At 33.5% G+C, this 17,152-nt stretch overlaps 1 protein-coding gene across 4 annotated transcripts in view; it reads left to right on the top strand.

The window, feature by feature from the left end:
• The window catches only part of DMD (dystrophin), a 2,284,432-nt gene that overhangs the window by 118,613 nt on the left and 2,148,667 nt on the right, over positions 1-17,152 (top strand). The window contains exon 1 of one of the 4 annotated variants that reach the window (XM_063634265.1): positions 10,210-10,243. The exons of 1 other annotated variant lie outside the window; for it this stretch is intronic. In XM_063634265.1, coding sequence (XP_063490335.1) covers positions 10,213-10,243 — 31 coding nt within the window. In that variant the 5' untranslated portion in view covers positions 10,210-10,212. Of the gene's footprint in view, positions 1-10,209; positions 10,244-17,152 lie in introns of those variants that run through there. 2 more of the 4 variants (XM_063634264.1, XM_063634263.1) reach the window with 2 other exon arrangements.

The raw sequence follows: 17,152 nt of genomic DNA, 5'->3' as shown, positions 1-17,152 counted from the left end.
AAAATAGCTCTTTGTTAATGAATCTTCTTTACTGTTTTTCTGTTTTTATTTTGATTAGTTTTTACTCTTTATTATTTTCTTCTTGAGATGAGAACTTTGATTATTGATTTGAGACTTTTCATCTTTTCTAGTGTATGTGTTTGGGAGCAGCTTTTTAAAACACAATGCTTAATTTAACCTAAATGACAATATTTTATAGTAGGCAATGCGTACGGTGTTATCTTTAAAACCCGGTCTTGCTATTAGGTACCTCTCTGAGACAAGAGTCTTCAAGCTTATTGAAGTTTATCAATTAGCAGGTCGATTAAAATGTCAACTTTTCTTTTAATATACCCAAGGTATAATCTATTTGAGGGCAGGGACCTGAAGTTGTTAGCTCATATCTTTAATATAGAAAATCTGGCCCTAATAAATGTTTGATAAATAAATATACATTTATTCCATGGCCCAGTTCCATTGTTTTAAATGAGAATTTGTTACTATGGTCATCCCATAGTACCAAGGTTCATAATTTCTTTTAGCATACACTCGCAAAGAGATTTGGTTTGCTACTCTCAAGCATTCAAACTTTATTTTACATTTTATGATGATCTGGATCATAAATTTCTTTATTTCCCTCTCTTGCCTGTTTCCTTTTTTCCAACTGATGTCATTAAACTCCTATTATACCCAATGCGCTTTTGAGAGCTAAAGTTATCAACATAATATAAATAGCAATTAATTCTTAATATCAAGAAGTTTACAGCTGAGTAGTAAAGGTGCATTCATATTGTTATACCCATCTATGAGCGGGAGTGAGGAGAAGCTAAAAAAAAAAAATCTTCATAAAGTAAATTTAAACAAAGCCCAGAAGAATGAGGAAGCATATAATACACAAAGGATAAAATACAAAGAAATTGCAAGTGGAGACAATTTTATTCACACAACAAAATGACAAGCAATAATGATGAAGCAACTAAAAATGAAGACAACTGTTTTGATGGAGCTTGCCTTCCATCGGGTAAGAAACACCTTAAACATACACCCAATTTATTTATCACACATGCAAAAAGGGAGTAAAGCTGCATGCTCAGAAAACATGTATGACGAATTTTTGAAATAATCTGAGATATAATAGTAGGAAAGCACATAACATAACTCAAGGAAGTTCAGAGATGTAATGTAGGGTTGAAAATGAAGGCAAAGGCTACATTGCGTAGGATCTATTCATCCTTGATCATATTTTCTACAAGGTATCACACTAGTACTGAGTATCCATCCAAGACTGAAATGGTAGGGGTGAGCCTGCTTGCTAAAAATTCTTCACTCCTCGCTACCGTACCCATTTTGCAATTCTCTGCCCTGTTTTTTGCCCTGGAAAGCTTGTCTCTTCATTTGTATCACCAACGCCTCTTGTGCACTAACTTTCAGGAAATTATGTGACACCAGCTGGAGATCAGAGGGCAAGGAAAAAAAAAGGTTTGGATATTTGTGTTCCACTTCACATATGCCTCACTAAGGTCCTGGTAGTGACTGACCTTTTCTGTTGCTATTCCAACATTATTCCTTTACCTTGACATATTAGGCCTGGAGGTAGAAACAAATTACCTCTCTTGCTGCTTGCTAGGTAACTCATCATCCCTTATTTGTTCTCATCAGCCTGCCTATATGTTTGCCCATAGTTCTTTCACCGAATTATTATCTGTTAAATGCTTTTGAATCTGCCACCTATATTTCCTACCAGGATCTTCACTAATACACAATAAGAGATACAACCATTAAAACATGTTACTGATTCTCAGTTCACTAGCATCAATGCATTTACTTCCTTTGTACTCATAATACCTTTCTTACATTCAGAAATCTTTAAAAATCTTCATTAATCCCTACACATTTACCTCATAAAATATTTGGGAATTAATCCACAAAGTAAGGAGTCATTATTTTCACACCACAGGCAAATTAGTTTTGAGTTTTGCTTATATTTGGTAAGCAAATGTTTTCTTTCTTGACTCTATAGATAGTACTGATATGTAGTACCAAGTCCTGAAATCAAATCATTATGTGAATGTCATGGACTTCATTGTCTATGGAAATGTGAGTTAAAGCTCTTTGTTTTTTTTCCAGTGGAAAAAAAATCTGAACGTTTAAAAATGAACTTACAAGGTTCTAGATATCTATTTACTAATTTTAAAGGGAATTAAGGTGGTGTCAAGTAAAATTTATTTACACAACACACATACACACACACACACACACACACACATACACACACACAAATAATCTCTAAAGTATCAACCATAGATGGAGTGGGGAACCAGGACCTTCACTCTCACCTGGCAATAAGGCAGCACACTTCTACCTCTATCTTCCACCAGAACAGTCAGTAGGGGACTAGCTAAAATAGATTTAAATAAGATCCAGAGTCTGATAATGTAATATCCCAAATGCCAAAAAAGAAAATCTCAACTGGAATGAAAAAAGATAGTAGTCACTTATACTGACATGACAAAGATGACAGAATTATCTAGCAAGGATATTAAAGTAGCCATCCCGAAAATTGTTGAGTAAGCTATTTAAAACATTTTGCAACAAATAAAAAATGGGAAAAGTTAGAAAGAAATAGAAGACAGAACAACATGACATTTTAGAACTAAAAATATCGTAATCAAAAAAACGTTCAATAAATGGTCTCAACAGTAGAATGGAGGTGAGGAGACAGGGGAATTCTGTGTGCAGAAAGATAGGACAATAGAAATTACAGTCTTAACAAGAAGAAAAAAACGATTTTTAAAATGAAAATATTCTCAGTTGTCCTGTGGGATTATGATAAAAGATCTACAGTTTATGCCATCAGAATTTCAAAAAGGGGGGGTGTTGCTGAACAAGTACTCAAGCACATAATGATTGAAAAATACCAAATTTTGTAAAATACAAAACCCTACAGATTCAAGGAGCTGAGTATACAGGATAAACCCAAAGAAACTCATGCTTAGATGCATCATAGTCAAATGTCTGAAAGCTAGTTATTTAAAAAAAAAAAAAAGTCTTAAAAACAGTGAAAGAGAAAAAGACACTTTATCTATAGGCAAAAAAGTTCAAATGACAGAGGATTTCTTATGTGAAACCATGAAAGCCAGAAGGAAGAAGTATGACATTTTTCAAGTGATGAAAGGAGAGAACTGTCAACTTCCAGAAAATAGAAGAGGAGGCAACACTTCCAAATGTACTTTATGAGGAAGAAGTATTTTGATAATAAAACCAGGTAAGCACAGTAGAAAAGTCAACAAATTACAGACCAATAAAACTCATGGATATAGAGACAAAAAGCCTTAACAAATCTTTACACATTATATTAAGAAGCTAAAGAAGAATAATCACTTCATCATATCAATTGATGGAGGGGAAAAAACGTTTGACAAAATTCAACGCCCCATTTATGATAAAAACTCTCAGAAAACTAACAATGGAGGAGAATGTCCTCAACTTGGAAAAGAATAACTACAGAAATCTTATAGCTAACATTGTAATAATAATGAAAGAATTTACACCTTTCTTCCTAATATTAGGATTAAGGCAAAGACGGTTGCTTTCGGCCCTACTGTTATTCATAGTACTGGAAGTTCTAGCTAGTGTAAAAATGCAAGAAAAATAGATAAAAGCATACAAATCAGGAAGGAAAAGTTAAACTGTCTCTCTCCGCAGATGTTATGATGATCTGTGTAAAATCCCAGGTATTCTACAAAGTTACCCTTAGAAATGATGAGTTTGTTAAGGTCTTAGGATACAAGATCAACTTATAAAAGTCAATTGCTAATCAACGAATATAAAGTTTCATTTATATAAGATGAATAAGTTCTAGAGATCTGCTGTACAACATTGTGTCTATATGTAACAATACAGCATTATAATTTAAGAATCTGTTCATTGGGTAGATCTCATATTAAATCTTATCACAGTAAAATAATTATTAAAAATTAATTGTATTTTTGTATACAAGCAATTAACTACTGAAACCCAAAATTTTTCACATAGTATCTTGCAGTCACTCCGAAACAATGAACTACTTATGAATCTAATAAAACATTTACAAGATCTATATACTACAAACTAAAAAGCTAAGGAAATAATTCAAGGAGTTAAATAAATGGAGATATATACTGTATTAATGGAATTGGAGGATACAACATAGTAAATATATCAATTCTTCCAAAATTATAGTTTGAATGCAATTCCTATCAAAACATCAGTAAAACATTTTTGTCTATTTGGACACCCTCCAAATTGCTTGAATTCTACTTGTCTTATTTTTTCTGGTCCTAGTGCCTATAAACTCGCTCACAAACTAGCATATTTTCCCATTGGACTTAACTGAAGAGATTTTTTAAACATCTAAGAAATATATGCCTTATAATATGGGTAACATTTCCACCAATATGGATCACTGTGGAAAAAGGAAGTAGAAATAATCCAGAATGATTTTTTCCCTAATCAATAAATTTGTGAATTTTATGTAAGTATATTACCTAATAAGCCTGTTTCTCTTCAACTTATTTGTCCTTTGAAGCTGCATTAATCATAATGCTTGGAATTATGTTAAATAATCAGACAAGTTGGGAAAATGACTCTGCACTTCCAAAGTAGTATAAAGTAATGTCTTTAGGGTTTCCAGTTATTTAAGAATTAACTCCTTGTTCACTTTTATGTTTACCATATTCAGTTCTTTCTAATTAATATAGCATCTATTTAATAACACAAGGATGACTGGTTAATACTGGAATATAATCATGGGCCAGTCTTCATTTTACAACATGTATCATCTAAGTGTAGGCAAAAAAAAGTAATTTAAAAAATGTGTATGAGTTCACTGTAATAAAAATTATGCTTTACATTTTTGAAAAATGTATGTCTAATTAATTCATCTGTAAACAATTGTAATTTTATTAAAATTTTAAAAAAATAATTTCAACTTTCATTTTGAATCAGGGGGTACATGTTCAGGAGTTTGTTACAAGGGCATATTGTATGATGTGGAGGTTTGGGGTACTGATGATCCAGTCACCCAGGTAGTGAGCATTGTACCCAATAGGTAGTTTTTCAGCTCACACCCCCTTCCCTCCATTCCCCCTCTAGTAGTCCCCAGTATCTATTGTTCCCATCTTTATGTCCACTGGGTACTCAATGTTTTGCTCCCATTTATAAGTGAGAACATGCAGTATTTGGTTTTCTGTTCCTGTGTTAATTTGCTTAGGATAATGGCCTCCAGCTGCATTCATCTTGCTGCAAAGTAAGTGATTTCATTCTTTTTTATGACCGTGCAGCTAACCAAGGAGGTGAAAGAACTATACAAGGAGAACTACAAAACACTGCTGAAAGAAATCAGAGACAACACAAATAAATGCAAAACATTTCATGCTCTTGGATTGGAAGAATAAATATTGTTAAAATGGCCATACTGCCCAAAGCAATTTACAGATTCAAGCTAATCTTATCAAACTACCAATGTCAGTTTTCATTTTTCGTTTTCATTAGAAAAAACTAATCCAAATTTGTATGGAACCAAAAGAGCCCATAGAGCCAAAGCAATCTTAAGCTAAAAGAATAAAGCAAGAGGCATCACACTACCTGACTTCAAGCTATACTATAAGTCTACAGTAACCCAAACAGCATGGTACTGGTACAAAAACAGACCATAGACCAACGGAACAGAATAGAGAACCCAGAAATAAAGTGACACACCTACAACCATCCGATCTTTGACTAAGTCAACAAAAATAAGCAATGGGGAAAGGACTTCCTATTCAATAGATGGTGCTGGGAAAACTGGCTGGCCACATGCAGAAGATTGAAATTGGACCTCTACTTTTCATTATATACAAAAATCAACTGATGATGGACTAAAGGTTTAAATATAAGACCTCATACTGTAAAATATCCTAGAAGAAAACCTAGGAAGTACCCTTTTTTACATTGGTCTTGGCAAAGAATTTATGACTAAGTCCTCAAAAGCCATTGCAACAAAAACAAAAATTGACAAGTGGGACTTGACTAAACCAAAGAGCTTCTGCAAAGCAAAAGAAACTATCAACAAAGTAAACAGACAAAGAATGGGAGAAAATATTCACAAAATATGCATCTGACAAAGGCCTAGTATCCAGAATCTATAAGAAACTTAAATCAACAAACAAAATACAAATACATTCATTAAAAATGGGCAAAGTATATGAACAGACACTTTTTTTTTTTTGAGATAGGGTCTTGCTCTTAGTCCAGGCTGAAGTGCAGTGGCACAGTCTCGGCTCACTGCAACCTTCACCTCCCCTGCTCAAGCGATTCTCCAGCCTGAGCCTCCTGAGTGGCTGTGATGACAGGCGCCCACCATCACGGCTGTATTTTTTTTAGAGATGGGGTTTCACCATGTCGCCCTGGCTGGTCTTGAACTCCTGAGCTCAAAGCGATATGCCTGCCTCAGCTTCTCAAAGTAATGGAATTACAGGCATGAGCTAACACACCCGGCCTGAACAGACACTTCTTGAAAGAAGACATACAAGCGGCCAACAAGCATATAACATTTTTTGACAACATAAACATTTTAAAATGTGCTTCCTTTTACAAACTGGCCGGGTGTGGTGACTCATGCCTATAATCCCAGCTCCTGGGGAGGCTGAGGCAGGAGGATTACTTGAGGCCAGAAGTTAAAGACCAGCCTGCGCAACATAACAAGACCCTGTCTCTAAAAAAAATATTAAATTAGCTGAATATGGTGGCATTCACCTGTAGACCCAGCTGCTCAGAAGATTGAGGCAGGAGGACCACTTGAGCCCAGGAGTCTGAGACTGCAATGAGCTATGATTGTGTCGCTACACTCCAGCTTGGATGACAGAGCAAGCCTCCATCTCTTAAATGAAAATTTCTTAAAAAGCAAAAACAAACAGGAAAAGAACTGGTTTTGGAAACTCTGCTGTTTTCCTTTTTTTGTGCAATCACACGCATAACACAGTAGTGCCATTATATTAGAAATATTAATATATCTAATCACAATACAAAGCACTGTGTAAAAAAGCTGAGTATGATGAAATAAATTAAAGATAACCTAAATATTGGACATATGTACTATGTTAATGAATTGGGGGAATCAATGCGGTAAAAACATCAATTCTTCCAAAATTGATTCATAATTTTAATGGAATTCCTATCAAAATTCTACCTGAAAGATATTCTGTAGATAGATCTGTAGATCTATTTGTAGATAAACTTATTCTAAAATTTATATGGTAAATTATAACCACACTCTTGGACATGAATCTAGAGAAATGAAAAATAAAAAACTACATGATTGTTTTGCAGCTTTATTTGTAGTGCCCAAACCCCGGAAACAACGAGAATATCCCACAGTATGTGAATAAAGTAACTATAGAACATCCATGCCATGAACTACTACTCAGCAATAAAAGGAAATAAGCTATTGATGACAACTTAAATGGATCTCAAGTACATAATGCCAAAAAAAAAAAAAAAACAATCTCGAAAGGTTACACACCGAATCACTGGATTTATCTAGTATTCTTAAAATGACAAAATTACAGTGATGGAGAACAAATTGATTGGTACCAGGCTTTAGGGACATTTAGGGAGGATGACTGGTGTGACTGTAAAGGGATAGCATGAGGCAAATCTCTGTGGTGATGAAACAGGTGTTTATTTGTGGAGGTTGAGGTTACACAAATCAGTGATGAAATAGAAATATATATACATATCAATGTCAGTTTCCTGGTTTTGATACTGAATTGTAGTTACTGTAGTTAATCTTTGGGAGAAACTGGGTGAAAGGTACATGGGATCTCTGTATACTATCTCTGCGAATTCCTGTGAATCTATAAGTATTTGAAAATAACAAGTTAAAATAAATTTTTAAAAATTCTGTGACAATTATTAAAAATGGAAATTTGAGCAAGTTCTTTTATTATAGGGCTAATAAGACCTACAAGATGTAGTTATTCTGAGGACTAAAGGAGAAAGATAAGTGATTAAGGGACACAAGAAAGTACTGTGGTGACACAGTCTGAACTGGAATTAATTATGTTTGGTCTAAATTTTATTTTACGTGCCTTTCACTTTTCCAGTTATTGTAAGCATATATTTCCACCTGGATTATAAAATCTTAAAGGAAGTATATGCATTCCACACAATGCAGAAATCATTACAGGTGCCATATAAATTCTGATTATCAACTAAGGCTGAATGGCAATTAAATGTATCTGAGGGCATTCAGATCTATCAGGATTTGGTGCTTTAGATATTACCCAGGACACATCTTTGTTACATTTAGAACCACAGTTGTTTTTAGAAACATACACTTTAGGGTTTCTCAAAGTTGACCATGCATTAGAATCACTGGTAAAACAGAGTGCTGTGTCCCAACCCCAGAATTTCTGACTTTTGAGGTCTCGTTGTCAACTTGCATTTCTCAGAAGTTCCCATGTGATATTGATGTTGGTTTGGGACTGACAAGTTGTATTCATGCCTTGGCCTAAACAAGGGTTTATGTTTGTAGAAAACTCACGGTACAAGATACAAAGGGGACTTATACTCTGGGCAATATTGTACCTCATAGCATAGAGGGACACTGATGCTAACATGTAGACTTAGAGCCAAATCAGCCCAAAACAATTTTTTCATTTTTTTACGTTGTTTTATGAAAATTTTGCTTATATGCATATTTAGACAACCACACTGAGAGGAAAGGAGGTGACCTAGGGAAAAGAATGTTTTAAATTAAAATTAGGCCTTATGTTTTATCTCATATACCTTTTGCTGGGGAAAATAGCAATGTTATGACAATAATATTCTAAAACACAGAATGTATAATTAACTATTAAGGTAAACATCACAGTCTGACTCAATTTTTTTTTATTTTTATCTATTACTCATTTCAGTCGCAAGCAGTTGAATGTTTGACATAGAAAAATGAGTCTGTCACTTTAACAAATGGTACGATAAAAACACTCAAACAAAAATTTTAGTAGGGATTATTATAACTATAAAAAGAATATCTTTCTTTAAAAAATGTTACCAATGTTTTCTATCAATTTTGGGCTCGCCTGTTGCGTAAAAGTAAGAAGGAACAAGATGAAGAAGCCTTCTATTGGCAAGGAATGATTTACATGCTGAATGACATAATACAACTATATTCACTTAATACAGAAAACAAGCCTCTATTCAGAACCATTAAATGACCATTAACTCAATGTCTAAAAAAATGGTGTTTTAAGAATTGGCACCAGAGAAATGGAAGAAAGAATAATTTGTTAGTAAAGAAGTTTTATCATAACTCACAACTGAAATTTAGGATTTGAGAAAAATTTCTTTGCTCCATTATAAGAGTATTCTTTATTTTAGCAAGAAAACATGTCCCATGAGACCTACACACACACACACATTCTGCCTTCAGAATTCAGCTGCTGCATTCTGCTGCTGCTTCTCTTATTCAGACTGTTGGCATCATCAATTCATGACTTTTGATTGGATCCCAAGGGGAAAAAATAACTTTGGTAGACAGTGGGTACGTAACAAATGCATAGATTATTCTGGGCATTTCTTTTTATTTGGTAGAGTGAAATTTTTGGTGTTGTTGAGAGGATAAAAAAGGCATTTAAAAGTCAATTTTGAATCAGGATTTTCTGCTCTGTTATAAATTCACATGAAAGTTACAGAAAATATTGTTATGGTTTTGTACTGAATAGTTTTTGTGTTTAGAAGGCTTTAAAAGCAAGTACTATGTCCACTGTGCTATTCTGGTTTGGATATTAATCAGAACACAGTTGAGCATTATTTGAATTCACAGAGCTTGCCATGCTGGAAGCACAACCTTATATGTAGTGACCATGGACAGTCCTATTATGGGAAACCAACTTGAGAGAGAAGGCGGGTCACTTGCTTGTGCGCAGGTCCTGGAATTTGAAATATCCAGGGGCCTCTACAGAATCCTGGCATCAGTTACTGTGTTGACTCACTCAGTGTTGGGATCACTCACTTTCCCCCTACAGGACTCAGATCTTGGAGGCAATTACCTTCAGAGAAAAATGAATAGGAAAAACTGAAGTGTTACTTTTTTTAAAGCTGCTGAAGTTTGTTGGTTTCTCATTGTTTTTAAGCCTACTGGAGCAATAAAGTTTGAAGAACTTTTACCAGGTTTTTTTTTTTTTATCGCTGCCTTGATATACACTTTTCAAAATGCTTTGGTGGGAAGAAGTAGAGGACTGTTGTAAGTACAAAGTAACTAAAAATATATTTTACTGTGGCATAACGTTTAGTTTGTGACAAGCTCACTAATTAGGTAGATTGATTTTAAATTATCACAGTAGTTTGCAAAGAAGCATAAATGTTATATATACTGCATATATATATATATATGTATTCAGGAATATATATTTTTCATTGGGAAAACTTTTCAACAGAAATGGAGTTTAAAAGTTTTTCTTTGTGATAGAACTAAACACATGATTTCTTGATTAATAAACCACTGCCGTAATAGAATATGCAGAATGTCATTTGACTATAGCAGATTATTTTGATTGCTGTGAGATAGTTTGTATATCTGAGTTATTATTTTGATTAGTTGATACTTCTGTATTTAGTAACAGTTACATAAAGGTTACTGACCTGACATATATTCTCAATTGAACTAACTACTGTATAGGAACTACATGGAGGCCTAAAAGTTAGAAAAATTTCTCTGACATATCATGGAGAAAATAAAGAATAAAATGAGTTGGGGTGGATAATTGAAGGATGTGAAAAGTATTGATAAAAATTTAATTTTAATGTTTCTTACTCACATTTACTATTTCAAATGCTCTTTTCTGTAGCATATCATGATAATTATTTCAAATAATGATGTGATCTATGCTATCAAATAATCAGATGATCTCTTGGTAAACAACCTACAAACTTGAGGAACTCCTAATTATATTTAGTAGTAAAGTCACCTTGTTGTTTCATGTCTATTATGAGCTAGCTTTTCAGTTCAATTTTTTAGTTTATCTTTCATACAGAAATACAACTATTTTGTTTATTTTTAAGAAAGTCATGATGACTAATGAAGGATTTAAAAATGGACTGTGGCACAACAGTAAAAATAATATATGATAAGGACTGTGTGTCCCAAAGAGATGGGAGTTTATCTCTTCCCCACCCATCTTTGACTTGTGGAGTATAGTTATTCTAAAATAGATATGAGGGCAATGCCTATAATTAAGAATGAAAAAATAAATCTCTCCAAATAAGTAATGCTCCACAACTACTAAAAAAAATGCAGAAGTTTTGCCACTGTGAAAAATTTGTGGAAATAAGTTAACATTGTCCATGTACTGAGTCACACTAAAAGCTACCAGATTTTATAATACAATATTTACTTACATTGCTTGCTTCATAAATTTCTTTTGGTGAACATCATTATTGCTTTTAGATTGAAAAACTATTATATTTACTATCATTACAAATATATGCATGGCATATATCTGTTGTTTGCAATATACACATATACGCACACATTTTTATTTGTTGTTTTTATTTCTTTGATATATGTAACATAAATACTATCAAAATCACTAGTGATTATATATATATTCTACATAATTAACATCATATACCAGTATATAGAGCAATTTTGAAAGAATATATGCAATTCTGCTGAAATGAAGCAAGGTAAACCTACACTCTGCTTTGTCATAGATATTCAAATAACTTTCAATTCTTAGAATGCGAAGAAAGGTAATCTTTTTGGGACATGCCCTGTATGATTTTTTCATGCTGCGTTTAAAAAATTATCAAGTAATGCCTATGCAACATGACAATGAGTTTGGTAAGAAAAAACGTAGATATACTCAGGGCTATATTATACATTAAATTTTGCTGTTTGACAACATACTACTATTTGGATGTTTGACATTTGAATCCAGTTTGTAAATTTGCCTTAGTTTGATAAACTTACAAAAGTACATTTTGTTGTTTTTTAACCGAAATAGTTACCCATTAAAAGAGATCACTGTATTGTCAAACACACTGTATTGTTTACTTTTAGAATTGCTCAAATAATGCATTGTAAAGAATTATTCAAATAGTGTACTGCAAATAGACATTTCATTTGAATATATTTAAATGATGTAAGTCATCTGAGGTCTAATAAAATCACCTTTTAGAATTTCATTTGCAGAATCTTTTAAAGACATCTTAACTATGAAAAAGAGATTGCTGATCTAAATTGATATACTGTTAATACAAAGCTTTTGGTGTATCTTACATGACATAACATGAAAAATACAATAGAGTATGTCATATAGATGTTACTCTAAACTTTAAAAAAAGACTACAAAGTGTTTTATGCATAATTACATTATTTAATGGGGAAAAGGTGTTGGTTGACACTAGTCCAGCTAGACAGTATTGAATTGCAAATTCATCATTTGGGCAGAGATATTAATACAGCTTCCTCTTTATTCCTATAGCATTCATTTGAAATCCCTGTACTCCACGTCTTTTGCTACATATGAAACAAATTGTCAAGTTTTTAACCACTTGTGTAGTTTAATAAAAGAGATTAAAATCATTGTCTTGGAAACATCAGGTGTTTTTCAAAATTCTATTTTATTATCTTTCATCAAAATTTTATCTCAAGAGTAAAACAAAGTCATTTCCCAAACTTTCCTTCTCCTTCCACCTTGTATTGTAATATTTTCCTAACTTATTAAAAATGATTTATCATACTTTTTCATCAATTCTTTATTTCATCACACATACAAGAAACACAGTATTTTGGTATGAGTATATATATTTATATATATGCACATTTATATGCATTCAAATCACAGAGTATAAAGTTTCCTAAGAGGGTCTAATTAGCAATTAACCTTTCTTTAAAGATAATTTTCTGTTCATTTTTCTAAATTTTCTATTTTAAACACACATCATTTTTTAAGGAATTGACAAATGAGACTAATGTACGTTCCCTGTCCGACAATACAGAACAAACCAGGAAGAAAGGATTTATGGGGCCTGAGGTTATACAATTGGGGGTGCTATTTTAAGAAAAATAATACAAAATTAGATACAGCCTTGGGAGGGGCCCCTCATGTAAGTAAGGCTTTAATAGTTTCTGGGGAAATCACCTCTGTATGAAGAGATGTGTTGAGATTGAATCTTTTCCCGGTTACATTTTAAAATAAAATTCATGCTAGTTATATTTCTTTAGAGCATTTATTATTTCTCAAAGACAACCTTTTATTTAATGCAGATTAGAGAGTTAAGAGAATTTATAATGGTAGGAATTTGACATTTCTGCCTTTCATTCTGAAAAGATACATTGATTAAAGTGATGTCAAACTCAGTTAATGGAGGCGGTGCAGTTATTTGAAATATACAGGGTATGTAATTTGAAGGCACGCCAAATCACAATGACAAGGAATAATGATGACCTTGGTTTATTTTTATACAGTACATTCAGGTTTTGATTGGATTCAGAGAGAGGCAATGGTTTTCTTTCTCACAAAGTCCTGCTATAGTCCTAGGAGGTTTGTGTTCTGTTATCAAAGCAGTTGGTTCGTATTGGAATATTTTTTTGGGAAGGTCATGGGCTGCAATATGGGACATAAACCTTTTTATTAAATGCAACCAGGTTTCATAGCAGAATTTCATGAAAATATTTCCCCTTGTAGAGTGTGCTCAATGCAGTATACTGATCTTCAAAAAACAAACAAACCAAGCAAATAAATACTTTGTAGTCTTCACCTTTTCCCTACTTAAAACATAAACAAGCAAATAAGTACTTTGTAGTCTTCACCTTTTCCCTACTTAAAACATCTGTTAGTTAGACTTCCTTGGGGTTTCATGCTATAAAATATTGACATATGTTTGGAGTTCCGAAGTTTCATTTTAATACAGATATCAAAGTTAAAATGGCAACACCATGGGATAATTTATTATTTTACCAAGTTTGGAGGGTTTTTTCTATTTATGTCACTTATAGAATTGTCCCTAAAATCCTTGCAAAATTTCAAGCTCCCCCTACTTAATACTAAAATTGAATGTGTCTTCCAGAGATACTGATAACCCCTTCGAATGGGAGAGTAACTCTGCTATTCGTGAATCATTCCTATGCTAAATATAGTTCCAAGATTAAAAGCTAAAATGATTTTGTTTATTTTTTCATGAAATTTTTTCATGAAAGACTTGATAGTATAAAAAGTCTGTTTCCCTCATATATTACAGCATATTATAGCATTCAGTGTGCCTTCATAAACCAGATGGCTCCCCTAGAGATTCTGAAATTCTTTAACACCCAGGGCATAGCCTTTCTCTTTCCCCATTCAGGATTACTTCCTTGAATATGGCCCAACAAAAAGACCAGAAAAATACATTTGGCTCCAGTGTTTTAAGGGCATATAAATTTTCTTAAGCACAATTCTGATAGGCAGCAGACAAATGAGGATGAGGAAGGGAAATGGCTCTGCTGGCTTATGCTTAAAAGTGTCCTCACATAGAGAGAAACAACACACCCTGGGGCCTTTCGGAGGTTAGAGGGTTGGAGGAGGGAGAGGATCAGGAAAAGCAACTAATGGATACTAGGCTTGATACCTGGGTGATGAAATAATCTGTACAACAAACCCCCATGGCACAAGTTTACCTATGTAACAAAACTGCACTTGTAGCCCTGAACTTAAAAGTTAATAAAAATAAAAAGAGTCCTCATCTCACGGCCATACAACCTCTAGCTCATTCCCATTAAAAACACAAAGATCAGTACTCCCTCTTTTATAGCTCACATCTTCTATTTAGGCTGCCATTTTAAGAGATAATTTCTATTCAACTCTGAGCTCGATCTTTATTTTAATCTGATATCACTCATTCAAAATTGGGAATTTCAGTAGGCAACGGAACACACAGAGCAATTTTTGGAGGCCTACAACCTCTGAAGGTGACTTTGCGTAGTATATGTAATGATAGTAAGCCCTGAGAAAACCAATGTTCTTAGCAGTCTGGATTTGGTTTAGAAATCAATGTATTCCTGCTTTATTTTGTGATCTTTTGCCTTCTCCCTCAATGCCTCACTTTCACTCTGTCATTATGCACCCCATTCCTCACTAATGGGAAGTGGGGGAGAATTGACGATTATCCTTTAATTGAAATGGAGCTGTCATTTCCTTGCCATGCTGATAAAATGTTGTTGCTCTTGTTGTTTGTTGTTGTTCTTAAATGACTCTTTCAGAATTTTTAACTCAGTATTTTGATTACATACAATTTTAAGAAAATAATTGTCCCTAAATTAAAAATGTTAGCAAATTGATGAATTGATTTTCTCATGCCAGTTTTGAAATCTGAAATATATGTAAGACTGGTGAATAATATCTAGGTCTAGTTGCCATTTGAATAAAAGAATCAGGAAGAGCTTTGCCTTTATTTTTGTTTATTATTCATTTTAGTTGAGTTATTTATTTTAGTAGAAACATGTGGTTGTGTCAATGAAGAGGAGGAACATTAAAATGCATTATTAAAGCCAATGCTTATCCATGTAATGAAATGAGAATGTAGATGGCTTAATGGGTTTTGGAGAGGATTAAGATAATTTTAAAGAAACTTCAAAAAGTCAGATGCTTGAATCATGATGTTTTTTGTTTATATTTAACAAATATGAAAACCATACATGGGCATATCAACAATGAGGAATTCACATATATATCATGAAGTCTTTTGCTAATTTATCAACTTTTAAATGTTTTGTCTTCACTGTCATGAAAATTTTGATTTTTAAAAAAGGTCAGCGTTAGCTGAGCACACATATTATTTCCAATTATGGGCAAATAAAATGGTTACTCTTTAAATGTTTTTACCCTCTTCTTGGCTTTTCTTTTGTTTTGTTTTAAAGCGTTCTCCCTTCTTCCACTCTGCTTTTGGCTAAGACTGTCATAGAATCAGGACTATAAAAGGGCATAAACATCAGTAGCTTTTTTCTCATTCCTGGCACTCATCTTTATTTGCACACAACTTGTCTCTTCCTTTATCAGATTACGGTAGGAATAGTACCTTAGCTTGAGCTAAGTGCTGACTTAAAGGGCAAGGGAGTCAGTACACTGTTACAAGTGCAGATTTTAGCCTTGGAAGCTGTGTGAGGAAAAATTAAAGAAATAAGAAAGAAAAATCACAAAATCAGAATGGCCCAAGTATTTTCATCAAAGGCAAATTGAGTAATTCCTTTTTATGTTGTTGCTTAAGAAGGATGTATTAGAAATAAATTGGTGACTAAGTGAACAAAGTATTAATAAACTAGTTGAGTAAGCAAAAAAATAATAATCTGTAAAAATGATGAATCCCAATGACTCTCACATATTGCAAAATAACTAGGAAGGAAAACGGAAATTAGACTTTAAAGAGCGTAATCAGATGCAAGCAATGTTGGCTTGTAGGTGGTTAACTAAAAACGCTTACGGGAAGCTCAGACAGCTGGGGAATCCTGATTTAGTAGACGCTGAAGGGCAGGGCATGAGCCGTGTGAACAGCTGCTGAAGAGCTAGAGGATTCCTTTGGATTAGGTGTACACACCCCATCTCTAATGGGCTGTCAGAGAACACCAAGTGTTATCACAGAGGTTCACTTTGCTCAAGCCTATGGCTTTTGCAGTGTTTTACTTTAAATGTCTGAAAATGGATTGGCTCTCAAAATAAATCCAAAAATAAAAGTATCAAAATAAGTGACTCTCTAAAATTTGCAGTGTGTGGTTTTGGGCGACCACAGTTTAAAGAAGGGACTTACAGCTGATGATTTGTTATTCATTTATTGATTCATTTGTCCATGCAACAAATACACATATTGAGTGCCAATTTTGTGCCAGGTACTGTGCTATGCTCTGGAGATAGTATTCTAAACAAGTGAACTCAAAGAGAGACTAGCATTTCAAGGAGGATGTGCATATTAAATACACACACACACACAAACTACTTGCATTGGAGATAAGGGCTATAGAATAAAGCCAATACATTGTAATAAGAATGTATAATAGGGACAGTTAGACCAGTCTTTGAAATTGGGGAAATACTTCTGAGAAAAAAAATATTCGAAGCAAGACAAAGAAGAATGAGGTTAGAGTACAGTTGTCCAAAAGAAAAGAGGGAGCAAAAATGTC

The sequence above is a fragment of the Symphalangus syndactylus genome, chromosome X, assembly GCF_028878055.3.
Source record: "Symphalangus syndactylus isolate Jambi chromosome X, NHGRI_mSymSyn1-v2.1_pri, whole genome shotgun sequence".
Taxonomy (NCBI): domain Eukaryota; kingdom Metazoa; phylum Chordata; class Mammalia; order Primates; family Hylobatidae; genus Symphalangus; species Symphalangus syndactylus.
This window is presented reverse-complemented; position numbering and strand designations above follow the sequence as displayed.